Here is a 22,517-nt window from a genome sequence, read left to right as displayed (position 1 = left end):
AGATGTATCTCCACGCCAGTATCGCTGACGGACAATGCAAGAAGAGTGACTGAGTGCGCGATTTTCGGAGGCTCACACAAAACTGCCGTTGTACAATAACTCTGGGCAACGCCGCTTCAACCTCAGAAGTCAGCAGCACAGCTACTGGAACACTTCTGACACCATTTGCATACATACGCCATTTCACGAAATTTGTCAGATGGTTCGAAAGCACGAATTCAAATGCCGCATGAGGTGAGCCCCTTGCAGTGTGGTGCCTGCTGCAGAATGCACACACCAGGTCAGCCGGGACAACTGAAGCGAAGTCACAGCATCGGAGGCCCACGTTTATGTGTAGGATATTATTAAAAAATACCTTACAAGTACATGATGTGGAAGAGATTCAACTGGCTCAGGACAGGGCCAACGGTAATGAACTTTTGGGTTCCGTTAAAGGCGGGGAATTTCTTGGCCAGGTGAGCTACTACCAGCCTCTAAAGACCAGATATGCTCAGTGAAGTTAGTTTAGTCGAGTAATATATCTGACAGCTCTTCCTGTGTCCATTGCGCAAGACTTCCAGTTATTTTTTTTTTGACGCTACATCTCTCATCTGGGCCTAGGACTACCTCCATGAAACTCTCCGTTTCACTTCGGTTTACTAGATCTTAGACATACGGTAGGACTCCTTGGGAGGGTGATCAGCTCGTCGCAAGGCCTCTACTTGTACAGAAACACAGAAAAACGCGCACACACAAACTAAGCATCCATGCCCTGAGTGGGATTCGAACCCACGATCCCGGCTTCCGAGCGAGCGAAGACAGTGCAAGCCTTAGACCGCTCGGCTACCGTGATCGGCAAGACGCCCAGTTACATCACTGGAAATTCCAGTAATGTTAAACGGAACGACGTGCCTTGAGCTAATCGTAATGACAGATTCAGAACTCACAATCTCTGTAAGTGACGAAGACAAATGTATTTCGAATTCAAAGCTATTTTCTAGTTTCACTTGCCTCCAATCACCGCATGGGCATGACAGCAGACGACCTTCATTGCTCAGCATGTATGGGCTGCTCTGGGTCTGTGCGGCGGGAAGCAGCTGCAGCAGGGGCTGTCTAAACGCAGCTCCTGTTTCCGGAACCAATTGTTACAGCCCACACTGTAGCTTTCCGGACAGACCGCCAGGGGCTCAAAACACTTCGGTAGAAACTATCACAGGGTTCTTGTTCTCGCCCTGTGTGTGTGTGTGTGTGTATATATATATATATATCAGGCGTTCTTTACAAAGAAAAAGAGGAACGCTTTACAAGGCCGTCATACCTGTCCGTGACCCGGTATCATCACCTAAATCACTGTGTAATTCTGTTTTCAATTCGACACTGGAGATTATTTTCACTAACATTAAAATACAACCTACATTACAAATATAAATACTGGATAAAAACGCAATCAACAAAATCAGACACCTCAATAAATCAACTAAACGAAAGTGAACAAAAATATGAGAACAATGTAACCTCAAAAAATGAGAATGTACATTATAAGATTTTTAATGTCAGAAAAATCTGAAAATCTTCCGAGGATTCTGTTTTACAACAGAAATTGTTTTAAATAAAAAAGTCGCATTTGCTAATTATTTCCGAATTCATTCTGTAATTTCCGAGAGGATGCCACTAAAACACCGACTTCAACCGAAGTATGTGTCATCCAATGGTTTAATTCATGTAGGTACATAAAATGTTGCATGATATTAAGTCGAGGGTGAAGTCTACGAATGTCTGCAAGCTTACTTAAATTCCTGTTGTGATGTCTCCAATTACTGACCAATCATATAAGAGCAGATTTTACAACGTCAGTATATACTTAGGCAGTTCTTAACCCCCGCTCCAAAGCCTCTGGGTTCCCATATCAGCGGTTTCAAATTCTAAGCGATATTTCTGAAAGACAAATATATTTACCGTACCACATTCACACAATATCTGGCAAAATTATTTGGCTGGAGATGTAAGGAGAGCAATATGCTATCTATCCGAAAACTTCCGGCAATACTCCAATCGCCTACCCCGTTCTCGCGTACCCAACACATTCAGGGTTCACTTCAGCAACACTGTCATTACCTTACACTACGATAGCCTGATCAGGCAATAATACTGTGGCTTGTAGACCTGCTGCTAGGCCAAGACGGCGAAACAAATAACGAGACAAGAGGTGCTGCAAGCCAGCAGCCAGCGCGCCAGTGGACTGACTGGGTGGTGATTACGTGGGAACCCCAACAGTCCAAACGCAAAAATATAAGAGCTGTGTTTCCTGTTAGTCCGCGGCAAGCGGGACAAAGTTTAGAGTTTGGTTCAGTTGCGGGACATTCGCCAGACAGTAAGGACGTAAGCAGAAAACATTGTTAAGATCCTTTACCAGGAAACGACTACTGAAAACTGAGAACACTTTACGTGTGCTGTAGTTATAGCGACATTTGGAGTGTGTAACTCAATGAGGCTGTTATAATTACGAGTTGTGTATATAAGTGGTCAATAAACCCAATTACCAATCCAGACCCTTCTACAGTCACACTCAGTCACGGGACAATACATAGGAATGGCTGTAGAATAAATCATTCCTGGCCTACTATCCCGGCATCTGTCTGAAGAGATTCATGATGGCGGGTTCCCGGGCTGAGATGTGAATGCGGGGCCCCCCGAACAGGAGCAGACTCACTCACTCGGCCGCTATGAACAGCAACGTTTTGTGCCGAATGACTTATCTTCACTTGTTTTCCGAACATCGCAAGTGTCGTGCAGACCTCTCCCCGGAAGGCAGCCAGTGCGCGCCTCTGTTCCATACCGGTACCCAGCCCTCATTCGAAGGATCTTGTTGCAATTACTCGAAAAGAACATAAATGAACTAACGACTGAGGTACACATGACGCTTACGTTCTGTGAAACGCAAGTAGTAATGGAGGCAAAATAATTTTGTGATGGTAGTAGCAAAGCAAAAGCCTTAAAGTACATGTCATGGGCTACAATCTCGTAGCTTCAAGAAGCTGATATTTATCATATATCCTGCAATTAGCTCACAGCTTTAACCTCTCTGTTACGTTCTCGTTAAATTTCATTGTCGCCCAGAATCTGGAGGTGTAATTACTTGCTGCTGACGATGACAGCCAATCCGTCTGGGAGTCATACAATTTCACCAACCCAAAGTGCTTGAAAGTAGCCCAAGCAGAGGGTGAAAATGATCCGTTTTTTTGTACTGGAAGCGACCGTCACTCGGCAACGGCACGAATGCAATCCAATGTGAGAGCGGGAACACACTCATTTACGGAACTGACAAACACGCGTAAAATAAAACCAAACATTCCGAAACACACTGAATCTATCACGTTCACTGGTCACCAGAGTTCTTGTTGTTCCTAGGGAAGACGATGACAGTCACAAAATAAGCACAAGTATTTTACCATTTTTTAGAAATAAGATAGATAGGAAAGAATTGTTTGGTAATATTTATTATGTGTTCCGTCGATACAATTTCTGCATAAATTGAAAAAATGTACATCGTTTTCATTTTAGAATATGTTTTGGCCATTTAGTCCATCATCAGGTAAGTCATTACACATTAACACTCTACTGCTTTTTCTGCTATTATTCTCCTACATTTGACTAATGTTTACAATTTTTGCGGGGAGGAAGGAGACAAAAAGTGACGCTGAAATGCAATGTTACAAACTGTGTGCTCAATTTCAAATGAGAATAATGAATCTGTTTCCAGATACACACAGATATGGAGCAGTATATTCTGCGTGTTTAAAGGTCTCTACAAATGGGCAAGACATCAACATTCTGTTGTTCAGTCTGTCGTGCGTACGTGAACACTATACGCAGCTGCGATGCACTGTCGGAATGTCTCTGTACGAAGGTCGCTTGTCATTAGCCGGGATTATCGGCTTCAAATAAGGCTAAAACCGACTTGTAGCATGTGTTTTCATGTAGTCTGGTAGAAATTTGCCGGCGTTTCGGAGCAGCCTACTGCGTCCATCTTCGATGTACGAAGAGAATCAGTATCGGCAACTTCCTTGCGAACAATAAACGTCAACATGAGTATGTGACGACACATAACAGAAGACAGTTCTCATTATACCATTGCACCTTAAATCTCACAGCTTGAAGTAATTGCACCGTCTCGGTGTGAGAGTGCGCTCACACTCCACGGTTCCCGATACACTTCCGTGTACCAGAAGCAATTACTAGAGACAGGATATGTAGAGATGCAGCATGTACGTAGTCAACTGTTCCCCAGAGGTTACGCTGTTTTCTCCTTTCCTTTCAGGAACTTGGCGTCTCTTACAAATTTCATTCAGCAGAAAACAATATGTCACTCCCCCCTTCCGCAATTCCAAACGGAGAAGCTAACATGATTACATGGTCCGGTGGTTACATGACCATATGGTTATGAGGTGTCACAGCCCTTACACACGCATCCTCACATAGCTGCTACACAAACAATAATACAGCACATGTTCTGCTGCACACCCTTCTGTAGGTTACACAGAGTGCAGGAGAAAACCTTGTGGCCCGCAATGTCTGCCTCCCGGACGCTGGGTCGCCACCGCAAGGTTGCAGCTGCGAGATATTGATCTCCTGCATTGAGGGACGCAACAAAGCGTCGCGTCACAGGGGAATTTCACATTTGTGACGTCCATAACGTGTTTCTTCTTCAGGCATATTTAACTCATGAAGGTTAACTGCACGATAATAATGCTCCATATCCGTTTGACGCGATAGCAGAATCTGCGTGAATGAAATTAGGTAAAAGGACAGTTGTCCCTGGAAACGTGGTAACGTAGTTGGCTGAGGCACTACGTTACATGACAGAAGGTCGCGGGTTCGATTCCAGATGAGGTCACTGGATTTCTAAATTGACTTAATACTTCCAGCCGCACTATGGCCCTGGGGTCGACTCAGCCCCTAACAGAAATGAGTACCAGCAATCTTCCTGGGGGCAAAGGGAGGCCAGCCGGCGCGTAAGGCTGATATCACCACCATCTGTGAGTCGAGTGTCTAGAAAATGTGGGAGCCTCGACGTCTCACAAGCCTCTTGGCGTCCAAGGCCTGTTGCAGGGATAGCTTTACCTTTTACCATTACAATATCCCCGGATTTACTAAGAACCACGGCACGAAGACGGACGAGGAGTAAATTCATACATTCTTAAACTAGGCACAAGGCAGAAATGAGCAGTATGCTTCACGCTCCGGCGTCATATACCCGGTGAACAGCAAACTGGGTGGGCTCCAGAGCCGTTCTGGACTGCCTGAGTTACACCAGCTCCGAAGCCATGCAGGTACACTGGTTCGGCTGAGCTATTAAGGAGACTACACGTCTACTAGCACAAAGCAGCTACCATTTCAACGGGAACACTGTTCCAGTTACCATCATCACGCTTGGCCACACTTTACCTAGTCTACTGTGATTCAATCGCACGGATCACAGCCCTTGAAGAACACACACATATGACGAGTCCACTGAGTAAGTATACTGTGTTCCAAAAGACAGGTAAAATTACATTATGACTATGAGATGCGCGACATCTGTTATTGCCGTCAGCATATACACAAGCCTCTAAAGGCGTTCCCGCGAACTCGTTGTAAATTGACGCGGATCGGATGTTACATTACTTATTAGTTATTACACATATTATTTTCCCTTGGCACTACAGCCCCAGTGGGCCTAGGCCTACCTCCATGAACTTCTCCGTTCACTTCGGTTTTTCTAGATCTTACACATACGGTAGGACTCCTTGGGCGGGTGGTCAGCTCGTCGCAAGGCCTCTACCTGTACACAAACACAGAAAAACGCATACAAACATCCATACCCTGAGTGGAATTTGAACCCACGATCACGGCTTCTGAGCGAGCGAAGACAGTACATGCCTTAGACCGCTCGGCTACCGTGACCGGCATTACATATATAGGCGTCCTAAATTTTCAATTAAAGATATACAACTAAACATATAGGCGTACGAACACAAAACTGAATCATGTGCCATGCTTTAATGAACAGGCGCACTGTGCTGTTAGCACACGTTCTTTAGCAGCGCAGCACGATGAAAAGGCTCAGAAGCTACAGCAACAAATTTCGTGGTTTCTTCTCCTTTCCACTACGAAAATTCTGGGAAATAACGCCTTACTGTGAAGCATGTCTAATCACACATCATCCATTTCCAACAGCAAGCTTCATAACGTATGGAATGTAAGGTAAGAAATATGCGTAATCAAGCTCGACTAAATCTCGATTTCTCGCTCTTGCCCCACGTAGCCCAGTGGCTATTTCGGCCCTGAGGGGAATCACAACTAATTTTATAAACGTCATTAAATTTCTATGTCTCAATCCAAACGGACTATTAGTATACGTCCCTTGCAAACATAGCTATCGTTTTATATGTAGTTTACATCATGCTCTGGGTTTGATATTACCATAAGCTGTTGAAATAAGGACACGGGACAGTACTGATCTGGCTAAACTGTCCAGATGGTTTGCATGGCAGTCTGCTGGGCTGCGTGTGGCACTCCTGTCTGGCAACAGACGTGCTTTAACTTGGCGTCCTGGAAAGGGCAACTGGATAATGCTATACATCCTCGTCTCTCTTCAAGCGAATGCATCGTATACTAGTAACACTACAAGAATAATAATGTGACATGACGCCGGAAAAACAGAACAGTTCATTGCTAGGCAACAGCTCGGTTAACATATTCCTGCGGAAGCAAAAGGAGCAACAATAGAAGAACCCGTTTCTAAGCAATGGAACGGTAAACACATAACAATAGGGGTATTGATGGAAACGTGTGTTTTCTGTGGGGGCCGACCTGAGACTATATTACGAAGATCGCAGACAGCACCAAGACTTACTGACTGACTGACTGACCGTCAGTCGCAATGTGACTTTGACTTGCTGAGACAGGTATTAGGAGGTCGAACATGTAACGTTGGCTATTACTTTCTTTTGTGTGTTCTTGTTCTTCTATCAATTTATTTACATTCATGATGCCTCTCTTTTTTTGGCTTTTTCAATCATTTCCATGATTACTGTCATCGGCCCGTACTGATGGTGTTTATTTAGCATGTGTGGGGCAAATGCTGATTCGTCCTTGTTTAGTCTTATGTTTCTTATGTGTTCTTTGTATCTTGTTAGATTTCTACCAGTTTGGCCGATGTATACTTTTTGGAAACTTTGGCATGTTATTTCCTATATCCCACTTTGTTCGTAGGGGTTTATTTCTCGTTTTTCATTTATTAGTTTACGTATTGTGTTGGCTGTTTTGAAGGCTATCTTTATGTTTCTGTTTTAGAGTAGTTTTGTGATTTTTCGTATGTAATTTCCTGTATAAGTAGAAGTGACTCATTTTGTTCTTTTTCGTCTTTATTATCCGGGTTACCCATCTTTCGCTTAAGTTTTTTATATAGGTGTGTGATGTCTTCCTTTCTATAGCCATTATTTAGTGTTATATTAATAATAGTATTTAATCCTTTGTTTTTAGCATTTTCCTCAAGGGGTAGTGTAAGAAGTCTGTGTATCCAATTTTTATATGCTGGCAATTTTTGTTCTTTAGGGTGGCATGATTTATTATTTATTGTTATGTCTGTCGTTGTGGATTTTCTGTATATTTCCATTTCTATTTGTCCGTGTCTATTAAATATATTTAAGTCCAGGTAAGCTAAATTTTTTAAACACTTTAAAAGTTTTAATACCAGGAAGGCTGCTGTGATTGTGAAAAGTTGAATACTGTGTACATTGTGTACTCCAGGCATTATGTGTGTATGTAATTTAGCAATCAGAACACTTATTGTGATGGTGGTTTCCAAATAAGTATTGATGTTCCCTTTGAAGATGATCCGTGCGTGTCTCTCTCCCCCCCCCTTCTCTCTCTCTCAAGTCTCAATTCTGAGACAGAAAAATATGGTCGCGAGTCCCAAGGGACTCGGAACCGAGAAAGACTGCGCTGGCAAGGGCCAGCAGCATATACAAAAGACAGACCCTTCCTCTCGTCAGAGAAGGCGCCCCACAGAAACAAGACCGTAACTGTCAAACGATAATAATTAATATCTGGTCATGTGCCCCAAATGGGGCTCGACACCAAGACTTACTGACTGACTGACCGTCAGTCGCAATGTATCTCTGACTCTGACTCTGACTGAGAGACACTGGAAGGAAGCAAAGGTTATAACGTTACCGAAACCCGGTAAGGACCCAAAATTTCCTCAAAATTTACGCCCGATTAGCCTCTTATCTATAACAGGTAAGCTATTCGAAGAAGTTATTCTGAAAATAGTCCAAAGGCACATTGAAGAAAAAGGCCTGATAAACGCAAGCCAGTTTGGTTTCTGTGGCCGTCATAGCACGACACTTCAATGTATTAGGCTTACGGACCAGGAAACCTTAAATTTCAACAATAACATGTCTACAGCTGCTGTATTCTTGGATACTGATAAAGCCTTTGATACAAAATGGCACATTGGCTTGCTACATAAATTATCTGCATTACACCTTTCGATAAGTCTAATCAAGCTTATTAGCTCTTTCCTTTCTGAGAGAAAATTCAGAGTTTCAGTCGAAGGTGAAATGTCTACACCAAGGGATATACAAGCAGGAGTGCCACAAGGTTCTGTTCTCTCCCCCACACTGTACAGTCTATATATAAACGCCCCAATCACCTGGTTTCTATATAGATCTCTTTGCTGACGACACCTGTATATATGCAACACCCCGCAGAGAGGGTTATGTTCTCAGAAAGCTGCAGCGAGGTCTCAGAGCTACTGAGACGTGGTGTGAGCGCTGGAACATAAAAATCAATGAAGATAAAGCTCAGGCAATCTACTTTTCTCATAAATTTAGGCTCCATCAGACTCATCTTCCATTGAATGGGCAGAATATTCCTTTTGTTAATCTTGTAAAATACCTTGGCGTAATCTTCGATAAGAGGATTACGTGGAGATTTCAAATAGAAATAATTGAAGCCAAGGCCTTCAGAACATTTATTAGAATCTACTCCATATTCAAAAGTGAGCGCTTAAACGCAAATATTAAACTAACCCTCTGTAAGGCACTGATCAGATCAGTAATGACTTACGCTTGTCCCGCCTGGGAATTAGCTGCAGACGCCTACACCCTAAAACAGCAGAGAGTGCAAAAGAAGGTTTTGTGCACCATTGGAAATTTTCCAAGGTGCACACCAGTCCGCGACTTGCACGCACCTTTCAACTTTCCATATGTATACAATTATATAACAAAATTGTGCAGACAGGCAGAAATCATACAAAATCATGAGAATCAACATGTTCGCGGTATAGGACAAGGTGGAGCCATACACAGAAAATATGAGGCTTAAACTTGGAGGGTGGTCAAGCTTACGACCGTTCAAATGAATAAGTTTTCGTTGTAGCTTAAGATATGTAAGTTAGGCATGATGCGCTCTGTAAAGCCTGTACTGACAGAGAACTTGTGTGCAGTGCAAAAGGAAGAACTTTCGATCACATGTTATATGTGCGAAATATACACTTGACGAAAGGTCAAGTGTATTCATAAGAGACAGACCCATCTTCTCGTCAGAGAGGATGTTATATAAGGATTATTATCGCAAGAGTTCAGTTGCAAAAAAAGTTCTCTGGTCGTGGGCCTCAAGGGGCCCGATGGCAAGAGGAACTGACTGGCAGTAAACTGCCAGTCGTAAAGTAACTCTGACTTTGACTCTGACTGAGAGACAGAATTGAGGGAGCCTCTTGAGATGACAGTCGAAGATAAGAGAAGACATAGTATGTCATGTGGTGGTTCTGAAACTGTAACAACTTGTGTAAGTGTGCAATAAATGTCGTCATCAAATCCAAAACCAGTCTATAAGTCATGCACCCCCAAATACGTAACAAAAATTAATGATGATAATAATGATAATTATACTAATAATCAAATTTGTCACTTTGATTAATCAATTAAGCACCCCGCCATGAGGATGTATGGGGAGAGAAGGTATAGTTCCACCAAGCTTGATCGCGGAACTAGATTGTCAGCTTCACTCCCAAGGAAACAGTCCAGGTACCCACTATATAGGAGGTTGGGTGGGCCCCACAGTCGATTTAGACGCTGTGGAGTAGAGAAAAATCTCTTGCCCTGTCAGGAATTGAACCCCGGCCGCCCATCCCATAGCCTATCGCTATACGGACTGAGCTATCCTGGCTCCTAATAACAACAGGTTGAGAAAAGATGCGGTGGCTGAGATACGAACAACAAAGGAGGTACAGACAGACGTCCCACTTACCGGCAATGCTCCTTCTGATTTCTGCGTAACCTGAGGGAGCAACTGAATATTCTGAGCGGTTATTTTGAACTCAGAGTAACCCCTAAGCGGAAGACATGAGGATTTTCTCCAGACCGGTTATCCACCGCTAAAAATATCCATTCCAGTTTTTCAGTTAAAACATCAACACTGCAGTTCCACAGGACTGTGTAAGAATTGTAGAATAATTTACAAAAGTGTCTACAATTTTAGCATTAGTACACCGACTCCAAAGTATCTGAAAGCTCCCTCGCTTCATTAAGGGGCAGAAACGCCACTGCACGATACTGTGTAACTGTTCCTCCTTCATATATGTCCAACTTCACACTGGCTGCATAGATCTTAGTTTTTGTCCACTACTGAGAACATATCCCTTTAGATGATTACCGGAAGCTCCGTCCGCGCTAAAACCCCGCTATCTTCTGCAAACCAAGGCCACTGGCAACAGAGCAATTCCTGCAAACGTAGTCTTGTGAACAGCTTCAGCTTCTGAGCGAACCTTCACCCACAAAATGAACAATTTTACAGATCAAAAAGCCTGCACTTTCACCTACTGCCAATGAATGAAAACATGAAATTTAAAATTCACCCATGAACTGAGCCGGGATAGTTCAGTCAGTATAGCGATCGGCTACGTGATGAACGACTGAGGGGCCGAAGTTCGAGTCCCAGTGGAGGACAAGAATTTTTCTCTTCTCCACGTCGTCCAGACCTGTTTTTGGGCCCACCCGGCCTTCTATCAAATGGGTACTGGGGGTAAAACGGCCGATGCGTAAAGCTGACCACTCACCTCCACCTAGTTCCGGGGTAACAAACATGTGCATCTGTACATCCATTCCCCCATACGTCTTCACGTTGCAGTGCTTAATTACTTAAGCAAAGGGGCCAATTTACTCTTACTGTTTCTGTGTGATAAAGGCAACGCACTGCACTAGTTCATATAGGCTGCGTATTCTTGTTGCGCGAGAAGTAAAGAATTTGTTTTATCTCGCTATATGATCATAAATGTTTTGTACAGAAAGCATGGAAGCTTCCATCTTCAGTGCAGGAACAACACCTGTTACCGCAACGCCACGATGCCCCAGTGTTTCGGCAAGAACTGGTGACCCTGCATCCCGCCACCTTCCAGCGCTGAAATGAACTGCAACAGTGACTTGAGGGCAGTACTTCCCGACATAATATTAAAAGGTTTATCTATGTTAATCGGCTAGCCGCCAATTTAAGCTGGTTTCTTGCATGGCTTAATCTTCGACCCCGAAGATGGGATGATATATTGGTCCGAAACATTGGGATGTATCTGAATTACACAGCGTTGCAACCCAGAAGACCGTACTTCTCAACAATGAACACAAATTACACATCGTTGTGTTAACGTAACAATGTGCAAAATTTACTTACTTTGGCCGTTTCTTCGAAACAACATTTACAGGGATTTATAAGGGAACATAGGTCTTAATTTAATCTGAAGTGAGGTGTGTGCAGTGTCCTGTTCCGCTGGTATATCTGTCCTTTGCTTAAATACTGGAAACGTACGAAGTCCGGAAGTCAGGCTCAATGAAATGCAGCTACGTAGACGTGGCCACTTTAGCGGCTGTACAGCAACCAATCTTACCGACATACAACTATTCCCTCTGTAGAACTTACTTCCGAGATGAACTGTGGTAAACACAGCCTGATGAGGCAAGGATAAAGCTTCCGGACATAAAGACGTATGGGGAATTGAGGTATAACTCCATGCATTAATAAACTCGGCACTAAATGAAGTGACTGGTCCGTTTCACGCTCACATCACTTTATCCCGTCCCCGGTACCCATTGGATAGGAGGCTGCGTGGGACCCAGAGTGTCTGGATGCTGTGGAGAAGATACACACCCTGCACCTGTCAGGAACAGAACCCGGGTATTCCAGCCCCTAGCCTAGTGACTATACTGGCTGTAAAGTTCCGGCCCCAAGTGTCATTACTGGTTTCCCAACTGCGCTGCGTCTTCCTGCTCGCGCCTGTTACATGGCTCGGAGAGAGACGCGGGTCGTGTATCACCCTGTATCCAATTACTGGCCGATCCAGCAGCACTCACACAGAATGAATTCCGACCGTGTTCGAACTCATAAAAGTGCAGATCAGACGACTCTCAATAACTGCTACAAACCCCACTGACGGCCCGAAGAGGCAGCACGAGTCATCACGAATTCTTCTTGCGTCCAGTATATGGCTCATACAGGCGGTCCTTGTTAAAACCAAGACCGAGAACACCGCAACTTAAGTCCAGGTCAACACACAATTTCGCTCCAACTGCCCTGCTGAAAGGAAATACGGCTCATCGTTCACATTTCGTTTGTCTTTTCCACACTTTCAGGGGTACATGCTATGACGCTTAACCTAACAGTAATAAACGTTTAAGGGATTTCTTGAAGGTGGTTATGCCTTCCCCGTTTAAATATGTACCACCGAATTCAAACTGTCCCTGTACTGACAGTAATTACCTCTTCAAAATCAACCTTGATGTCGACTCGCCAAATAAACGGCCATGAACTCACCCTGCAGTCATGTCCTGCGAAGCACACCCGCACCTACGAGCCTACACTCTGCTAACAGAGACACCAACAAGAATCGGGAATTAGGTGTTTAGATATGTATTCGATTCGTCAGGGCGCGGACAGCGATCACTAATGGGATTCTGTGACGTGCGGCTGGGGTGAGACTGAGTCCATTTGGTATGTCGGCAGCTAATTGGCCTATTGTACCTGTCCCAGATGAGAGATGATGAGTGCGGCATAGTCGGTGGAATGAGGACTGGCAGGGAAAACCGAAGAACTCGGAGTAAAAGTGTCCCAATGACGCTGTCCACCAAAATTCCAACCTGGGATCGAAGCCGGGCCGCCGGGGTGGAAAGCCGGCGACTAAGCTCCTGAGTTATGACACGGCCAACACAGAAAAAAAAAACATTACGGTTAGAAAAAAACAAGGGCGGATGTTTACTCGCCAGCTGAGCCACTATCAACTGATTGAAGAAGTTAATTATGGACATTCAGTTGCTCTAAGGGCCGTGAAGTAACTGACAAGATCATGAAAACCGGAGTCCCACGAACTTAACGCACATCGTTCTACAATGAGGCTCCTTTTCCCAGAGCACTGAATCCCCCGCAACAATTTGGTCAGCTCTGGGTAAAGGGCGTTGCCGTTACAACCGCTGCAGGCACGTCCTTTGTCACGAGAAGTAACCAGAAATGGTGGGCTTACAGACAGGGAAAATGTCCCAAGCTCGGAAAATAGTAGAGAAGGAAGTTTGAGCTCACATCTCTGGCTCCGTAACCCACTACTTACTCTGCAACAAATCATGTTCCTACCAATTATTCAGTTGATCAATGCAATACCAGTAACAGCCGTGTGTTTAACAATCAATTAACATTACCCATTATTTATGGTAATGGATTCGTCTGTTATCATAAAGGACACATCCGATATATTAAATTGTGGTTTCAAAGTTCAGGGTTCCGTGGCACTAAGTAATCAATCGAGTAACCGCTAGAGGCGCAAGCGGCGAGCATAAAAGCTATTAATTTTCCAACGCGGCAGGTTGATTAATGATTCAATCAGTGTCATTTTGGAATACAGTGGGGGGATATCGGTCCAGTTTCGGCGACACACAATACATCGGTTGCGCGCGCCTCTCTGCAACTGAACTCAGTGGACAGATAACGGAGGTCATAGTGAGGTTTGGTTTCTAGCCCTCTGGGTACTGTACCATGTAGTGCACAAGTCCATCCAAACCGTTACCACACACCGGCCAGATTACATGCCACCCTGAAGCATTTTATTTAGCTTCGGCATCAGCTACTCCGCCGGTCACAGTTACCGCGGTCTAAGGCATCAACAGTCTTCGCCCGCTCGAACACTGAGATCGTGGGTTCGAATTCCACTCGATGCATGGATGTCTGTGTGCGTATATTCTGTGTTGTTCTATGTGTAGCTGGCGGCCTTGTGACGGGCTGATCCCCCGTCCAATGAGTCCTGCCGCTTGTGTACAGGATCAAGAAACTGAAAAAAAAGCAGCCAAGGCCCAACAAAGGGCTGTAGAGCCACAATAATAATAAAAATCTCAGGCTGGGGATGAAGTGGCTGTTGTACTTTGGACTACTAAGCCTGTACTTGCATGGTGGGTCTGGAGAAGACGACGAGAAACTCTCAGGATATCGAGTCTTCCAGCACACAGAGCAGGACTGCCCACTCAAATGCGACGCCCGGCAGTGTAGTGGAGCACACGCTAGCAGCAACATAACCGTGACGCTGAAGGCCGTACACGCGCTTTACTGGGCATGTGAGCATGGCTGCTGGAGTGAGGATGAGACACTGAGAGGCAAAGCCTGGGTCCTCTCCGGAGGTTTGGCAAAGAAGACTTATGCAAAAATTCGAGTATTGGCTTCGTTATGTGAGCCTGTTCGACCGTCAGTCAGTCCGCATGAAACAACACGAGAACCTCTGAACGGATATTCATGAAATTTCGTATCCAGATGCTGCCAGAAGAGCTTCAACTCCTGAATACCATATATATATATTGGAGCCTGGATAGCGCAGTCGGTATAGAGGCTGGCTAGAGGCTGGACGACGGAGGGGTCGAGCTCGAGTCCCGGTGGAGCCAAGAATTTTCACTACTGCATGTCTTCCAGACCGGCTCTGGGGTCCATCCAGCCTCCTATCCAATGGGTACCGTGGGCTCATGCCCCAGGCGTAAGGAGGCCGGGGCGTGAAGTTGACCATTTACCTCCAACTTGTGCCGAGAACAAGAAAACGCGGGTCTATACAGCCACTCCTCCATATGTCTTCACGGCGTAGTGCCTAATTAGTTAAGCACAGGGACAACTTCACCTGAAGAAGAAACTATTTCTAACAACACTTGTAGAGGAAAAATTAACCATTTATGTGATCCCATCTTTTCCTGCAAGTTTCGTGGTTTTCGAGCCAGCTCTGCCTAAATGAAATGGAGTTTTACATGCCTCGTAACTCAAAGCTGATAGTTATTTACATGAGAGCCTTAAAGGTTAGCATTCACGGGTTGAGGCTCCAGAGGCAACTCAGGAAGGAATGTGCCGTAACCTGCAGCTGAACTGAGAAATGAACTCATAAACGTCACATGACTGCAATCCCGTGACAGAGTTTGGGAATGCTCATTCTGCTTCAGTAGAGACCTGCACGCTTATACGTGTCATGCGGTTAGACGAGTCTGGTTCGAGGCTCAGCCGGTGACAGTTCGGATAATGCTTGCTCCTAGGCCTAACAGTACAGTAAACCCTCGCTAATCCGGATGTCGGATAATCAGGATAGAAATATGAAAACTTCTGTTCACAGCTAAGTACATGCTTTAAGAAACACATAGGATGTAGGAGTGACAGGGATTAGAGAGAGAAATTTGAGACTGTGTTGAGGGAAGCTGCAAAGACTAAAATCATGCAAGAAAATATTTAAGACTGGCTTCAGATGGATGAAGGAGACCCTGGATTTCAGCTTCTTGTCTTTTACAGTTTTTAAATAATGGTTCTACAGTGACTTCTTATCTATTTCAAACAGCAGTACATATTGTGACGTATTTGCGCTATGCAGGACAACCCCTTCCAGCGGTGACGTAACAGCATCGGAGCAACTGCCGCTGCTACGGTAACAGGCCAGTCAACACTCCGTCCCCCTCCCTCGCGGTGACGTAACAGGGGACACCGCGATTACTACGCAGCTATAAACAACTCTCGGCAGCGTTCCCCAGCAACGCCTGTAAACACGGCGTTTACGCAACAGTGAAGCGATGTGGGTTTTCAGCTGTCCGACTGAGGGTTTATAAGAGTAACTAGATAGAGAGTAACAAATCAGTTTCAGTCTATCAGTCGCCGGGTTCGGTTGTATCGAGTGAATGGTAATCATTACAGCAGGAGAAGTAATTGTGATACTGCAGATGGAAGTACTTGTGAAACTGTAAATTGTGTAATTGTAAGAGCGAGAGTACAATAAATTTGCAATATCCAGAACGGCGTAAAGTTATTTGTCGCGTGACACGCCCAACAAGTAGCAATTTGGTGTCAGAATTTATGAACTTAAACACGTCATAATTTCGTCGGAGCTCATCGACTGAAGCGATTATTGAAGTGAAGACTGAAGCGTGTGTTTACAGTGCTGTCATACGAAAATGGAATCACAACAGCTGATGGAACTCCTACTGAAAAAGATGGTTGCCAACTAAGAAAAAGAAGACGTCATGCTAGCAAAATTAGACGCCAACTAAGAAAGGGCGGCGGCCGATAGGAAGGCCGACAAGGAAGAAATGGAGGCCAATGGAAAAGCCGAGAAGGAAGAAATGGAGGCCGATAGAAAAGCCTGGCGAGAAGAGATGGCCGCCTGGCGAGAAAAGACTGCCGCAGAAAGGGAAGCCAACAAGGAGATGGTTGCCGAAGCCAAACCAGAAAGAGACATGGAGACGATGGCCTGCCGAGAAACGACGGAGGCACTTCTAGAAGAAGAGCCAACCTCAGTGGACAGGAAACCTGAGGTGGCCCAACAACGAGAAGTCCCCATAATACACGCCGAAGTAATGCCGGTCGGAGAACCGAAGAAGAAAAGGCGTAGGGACCGAAACCAGCTAAAAATGAAGAAACTGACCCAGGAAAAGGATGGGTGCCGAAGAAGACTAGCCGTCGCCCGCAGAGGGACGAGCCACCGTGTGGAAGTGGCACGTCAGAAGAAAACCAGCAGGAAGGTGTCCCGAACTGCAACAGTGGCATGGCGCAAAAGGAACATCTTCTGGAAATCTACGACCCAAGGAAAGTGTGGACCGCGGCACGAATTGGCTGCGAACAGAACTATGACTAGCCGTACAGGTGTGACACGGCGCAAGGGAGATTTCGTAAAGAAATATTCAACCAGGGTCAATGCTGAACAAGAAACCTGGAAAGGAGGAACGGGAATAAAGAACATTGGCGGCAGACGGCCGCTATGCCAGAAGAAAAAGGTGCCAACCAAGGACGCCATCAGAGGGTGCTGATCAGGACAGCGATCGCATCTAGGAGGGAGAAGAACTCGTAAGAAGACCTTATACGAGATTGTCAGCGTGAACTGTATTCATGCGTAAGCACATATTTCATTGCGGAAAACCAGGTTTTGAACGGGGAACAAATTCTATCTTCCTTCTTTCGTAAGTACTCTTATATAAATTTGAACAGAAAACATTTTTACCTGTGTTCACTAGCATTCTTTTATCCGGTTGCAAGAATTATCTCTCCAGAATTTGGAGCTATCAGCACAGTGGGGACTGTGTGGCAGGGGCCCTTGAAATAACGTCATGGAGTATCTACATTGATAAGACGCCCGACAGCATCCTAAGCATTTCGGATAAACATTTAAAATGTTATCGCCCGTCAATGTATTGTCGCATTTGGGCGCTGCACCGTGCCACGCTAACAGCACTCCGCGATGGGCAAAGCAACTGCTATGTAGTCAATGATTCTGGATGAAACAAAATTTGGAGACTTCACTGGTCAACTGAAGGAGCAGTGAATGGCTGTGTAAGTTATCTTGCCACACCGTTCCATGTTCTCACCATCTAGCCTCCTTCGGACAGCACATTTCCATGACCAAAGGACTAACCTAGAATGGATTCCTATCCTTCCGGATGGAGAGAAATTCCGTGCGAGTCAGTAGTGTCGCAAATGGGGAGGCATATCTTGCTCGCCTTAATGTACGTATCGTATCAACGTATTCCGCCTCTGAGTCTGTTCAGTTCAGATCAGAAACCTTTCCGTGCTCTTCGAAGTATGCCACTGACCACTGGGGCGCCAACATATTTTTTCATCATAATGATAAAATGTTTAAAACCGTACATCTTAAATACAAAACGAAACTTTACGGTGTCAATATAGATACAACAAGCACGAATACAGGAAGCATGTATCGGCCGGAAGTGATATGGGTCCAATGTTAAGAACTATCCTGCAACTTACTGCTCTGTTCCCAGTTTAATCGCAGCGTAAGATTCGCGCCAGTAAGAAAATGGTCATCTACCTGGAGACCAGAGCAATTTCACCCATCTATCTTCGGCTCTACAGCCCTTCTGGACCTTTCTTCGTTTCGTAATTCTACACATGGTACGACTCCTTGGGCGGGGGATTAGCCCCTACACACAGAAGAACATAAATACAGAATAAACGCACACAAACATCCATGCCTCGAGTGAGATTCGAACCCACGACCCCATTGTGCGAGGGGGTTTCATGACTAAGGTAGGCCGCACACCGGCATACGTCAAGACATGTAACAGCCAAGACAAGATGTCTGCGACATAACGCAAAGATAGGAGCACAGCTGAAACGACAAGATTATGAAAACCGTCGCACACCGGTCTTAAGTCACGATGCTGACGTGAGCTTCATGCTGACGAATCACGAATGAAGCTAGACTGGGTCCTTTGTCTCATGTCTTGATGCAATTGGTGTGCGGCCGCCCTTAGACCGCACTGCCACTCTGATCGGCATTAAATTACGAGTACCTAGAAACTTCAAGTGGTTTCGGATTCAGCAACTTCAGCACACGACGTTGTTACGCAGGACCGAGACAGTGTCAACAGTTAAACTGGGTTAGAAAGTAAACGCCATTGTTACGGTTCTAGTGGATGCCGCCCGACGTTGTCTGTTAAAGAGCAGGATTACCGACCTGTACCTCAGTATAAAGACTTAATGATTTGTACATGAAGGCTACAGGTTTCAGTGCTCTTCCGCCACTGTATTCCAGTCTGTGGACGCTCCTTCTTCCTGAGCAATGTTACTACATGGGACAAAAAGAAGTTGGCTTTGTAATATCAGCAATCACACACAAGCAGAGAAGCAAGTGTGCCTTCAAAACAGTAACCAAACAGACAACATGACATTCTATGCTGGATTCGAAGCTTAGCGCGGAAGTAAGTGTGATGAGTTCTATCTCCTGTGTAGTCCGCAGAAAGACGACAAACGTTTCGGAAAAACATATCGCCTCTGTCTTCACGATCGAAGAGTAAGCCAAGAAAGAACCCTGCATAAGGCAGGCACCACGCTTGCACCACTGCTCTGAATGCATGCTCCAGTCCAGTGGCACGGACTCCAGATTATGGGTACTCTTTTAAAAATCTAAAATCTGTCTGAATAATATTTAATTATTCATTTCCTGATGCTAGAAAACACGACTGGTCCCCACTGTAAGGACAAAACCGTTAATGTTCTTTAGGGATATAATCGTTGTTTACTGTTCATTATTATACCGACCACGCCATCCTGACTCCTGATTACATACCACAGCTTAGTGTACAGAAAGAGAGGGCAAAGAAAACAGGACACGTTTCATATCCTGCAGAGAAAATGTTAAATACTCACCTTTGAGGTGGTCCGGCGTGTCACCTGCCCCACGCATCAGGTCATTCAGGTAGTGTTCCAGACTCCTCATGTTATCCAGAGGACTTGTGCCGTTGGCGTTCCCCACTGTCCTCTCCTGCTGCAAGCAAACAGAGTGACCCAGTCAGCGAGGTCAGCACTTCCAACAAGTCAGGCCGTGGGGCCTATAGGGTTGTGAGAAGTCGAGGCTCCCACATTTTCTAGACAATCGACTCAAAGATGGTGGTGAGGTCGTCAGCCTCACGCGCCGGCTGTACACCCCTGGGAAGATTCCAGGCACTCGTATCTGTTAGAGTCTGAGTCGACCCCAGGGCCACAGTGCGGCTGGAAGGATCAGATAAATTTAAAAATCCAATGACCTCATCGGGAATCGACCCGGCGACCCTCCGGCTTGTAGCATTGTGCCACAACCAACTACGCTACAGCGACAACTGGCACACAGTGCACACGGTACCAGACCCCTAAGTAGTCACTTTAAATTCAAATTGTAAATATAATAAAAGTCTTAGCAGGCCTTTCGATACATAACAAAATACTCATGCTCATATAACGAACTACACTGAGAACAGCCCTTCCTGACGAGCTGACGATTCCTCGGGGCTTCAAGAAATTTGTGGGCCTCAAAAGTCATAACTGTGTGCATTAACAGACCGCAACTGGACCCTATTCTGAGCCGCCTCAATCCAAGCAATTCACGTCTAGCTTCTCGCATTACTGTTACATGCCCACCCATGCGAGCATCCTAATGTCTGATAAAGGTCACAAATCACGGAACTCCTCATAATGAAATCTTTCAATTCCCGGTACTGTATTCTCTTCGGGTGGGGGTTCCAGCGGGGGAGAGGAGATGAAATACCATACCGCTCTGCCCTTCCTCTCATCCGTACAAATCGCTACAACGTTAGAAACACATATGATATGTGAAAATTTAATTTCCTTGGCTGAATCGTTTAACGAGATAAAAGCAGCATATTTTGTTGCCCAGCGGATATACTCGTACGGGTTTGTAGTGCAAATGTACAGCGTGGAAATCCCTTCCTGAGCATTTCCTCAACTCCTCCAGGCAGATATCCGGACAGCACTCAGACGCCATTCTACACATCTGTCAACGGCAAATTATCCGTCACGTTGGCAAGAATATTGTTGGATCACATGGACTAGGAAGACGGAATCACAGGGGTCAAATGCTTATTGACTTTTGTGAAAAAAAATTGACTGATTGTTACCAACACTTGGTTCGAGAAGCCAAAGAGAAGATTTTACACATGAAAGGCACCTGGGGATTGGAGGCGGCATCAGCTGGACTACATCCTTGTGAAACATCGATTCAGAAACAATGTGAAGGATGTGAAAACGCTGCCTGGGGCAGATATTGACTCTGACCACAACTTACTGGTTGCCAAGTTTCAAACCAGGTTGAAGAAAATTATAAGATTCCAAAAGCGCAGACCAAGATGGGATTTGGAGAAGTTATATATGCTCACAGACAAAGCGTGCAGGAGACCTTAGAAGAGAAACTCAGCGCAATTGAAAGTGAAAGCGGAAATGCTGAAGTGCAGTGGAACAATATAAAATAGTGCATGTTATATACTATTAGCGAATTGGTTGGTAAAGTCTAGAAGATAGCAAGAAAACCATGGATTACACAGGAGATGATGAGTAAAATGGAGGAGTAAGAATGGAAGAATGTAAGATTTGAGGCTTTCACGGCGGTGACTATGAAGAAAGCAGTCCTCTGGGATTTGGCACCGTGTATATGTGGTGTTAACCGACGTTTCTCTCTTCGCTTGCAGATTTCTTATATTTTTTCTTCTACCCTGAAGATGGAGGCGATACATTCCTCCGAAACGTCGGTTAGCACCACATATACACGGTGCCAAATCCCAGAAGACTGCTTTCTTAAAATGGAAGAATGTAAACAATGAAGAAGGCAGGAGGAAATACAGGAGACTGAGGAATGAATTGAAAAGAGCCACGGACAGGGCCAAAAAGGAATATCATGAGAAGATACGTAATGAGATTATAGTATTTCAAAGGACAGGACGTTATGATTTGATGTACATGAAGACAAAAGAACTAGGATGGAAAGAGAATCATGGGATTCAAAATATTGGCATCGAAGACCACCGGGGGAATAGAATAGTAGATCAGAGGCAAGTGCTGAAAATTTGGGAAAATTATATTACAGAACTCTATGATCGACCTAATCGGCCTGAAACCTTAGAAGTTGAACCAGCGGAAGAAGTAGATACAGACGAGAAAGGACCATATATTTTACAAAGTGAGGTGGAAAAAGCTATCAAGGACATGAGGAATGGAAAGGCTATAGGAGATGATGATGTACGTGGAGATGTGCTTGTGTTACTGGGAGAAGGTGGTTTGAAAACACTGACAAAACTAATGAACACCATATATGAAAGTGGAGAGTGGCCCAAGGACTTTACAGAAGTTACAATGATTGCCTTAAAGAAAAAGACAAAAGCTACAAAATGCAGCGACCATCGCACAATAAGTCTTATTGCACATACAGCAAAGATAATAGCAAAGATACTTAAAAGAAGAATTGAAAGGAAAATAGAGGATGTACTTGGAGAAGATCAGTTTGGATTTAGAAGAGGAAAAGGAACCAGGGATGCAATTGGGATGATGAGAATTATAGCAGAACGAACTTTGGAGATAGATGAAGAACTGTGTGCTTGCTTTATAGACTGGCAGAAGGTATCTGACCGTGTGAATTGGACCAAATTAATGCAGATCCTAAAGGAAACAGGTATTGATTGGCGTGAAAGAAGATTGATTAGTAAATTGTACATGGATCAGAAAGTTAG

At 44.8% G+C, this 22,517-nt stretch overlaps 1 protein-coding gene across 2 annotated transcripts in view; it reads right to left on the bottom strand.

The window, feature by feature from the left end:
- Positions 1-22,517, bottom strand: part of LOC111861763 (cytoplasmic polyadenylation element-binding protein 2) — a 455,224-nt gene that overhangs the window by 253,313 nt on the left and 179,394 nt on the right. The window contains exon 2 of one of the 2 annotated variants that reach the window (XM_023846596.2): positions 19,672-19,789. In XM_023846596.2, the coding sequence (XP_023702364.1) occupies positions 19,672-19,789 (118 nt within the window). The remainder of the gene's footprint in view (positions 1-19,671; positions 19,790-22,517) is intronic. The other variant, XM_023846597.2, reaches the window with a different exon arrangement.

This window comes from Cryptotermes secundus, unplaced genomic scaffold, assembly GCF_002891405.2.
Source record: "Cryptotermes secundus unplaced genomic scaffold, Csec_1.0 scaffold383, whole genome shotgun sequence".
In the NCBI taxonomy this organism is placed as follows: Eukaryota; Metazoa; Arthropoda; class Insecta; order Blattodea; family Kalotermitidae; genus Cryptotermes; species Cryptotermes secundus.
Note: the sequence above shows the minus strand (reverse complement) of the source record. Positions and strands in the feature narration are given on the sequence as shown.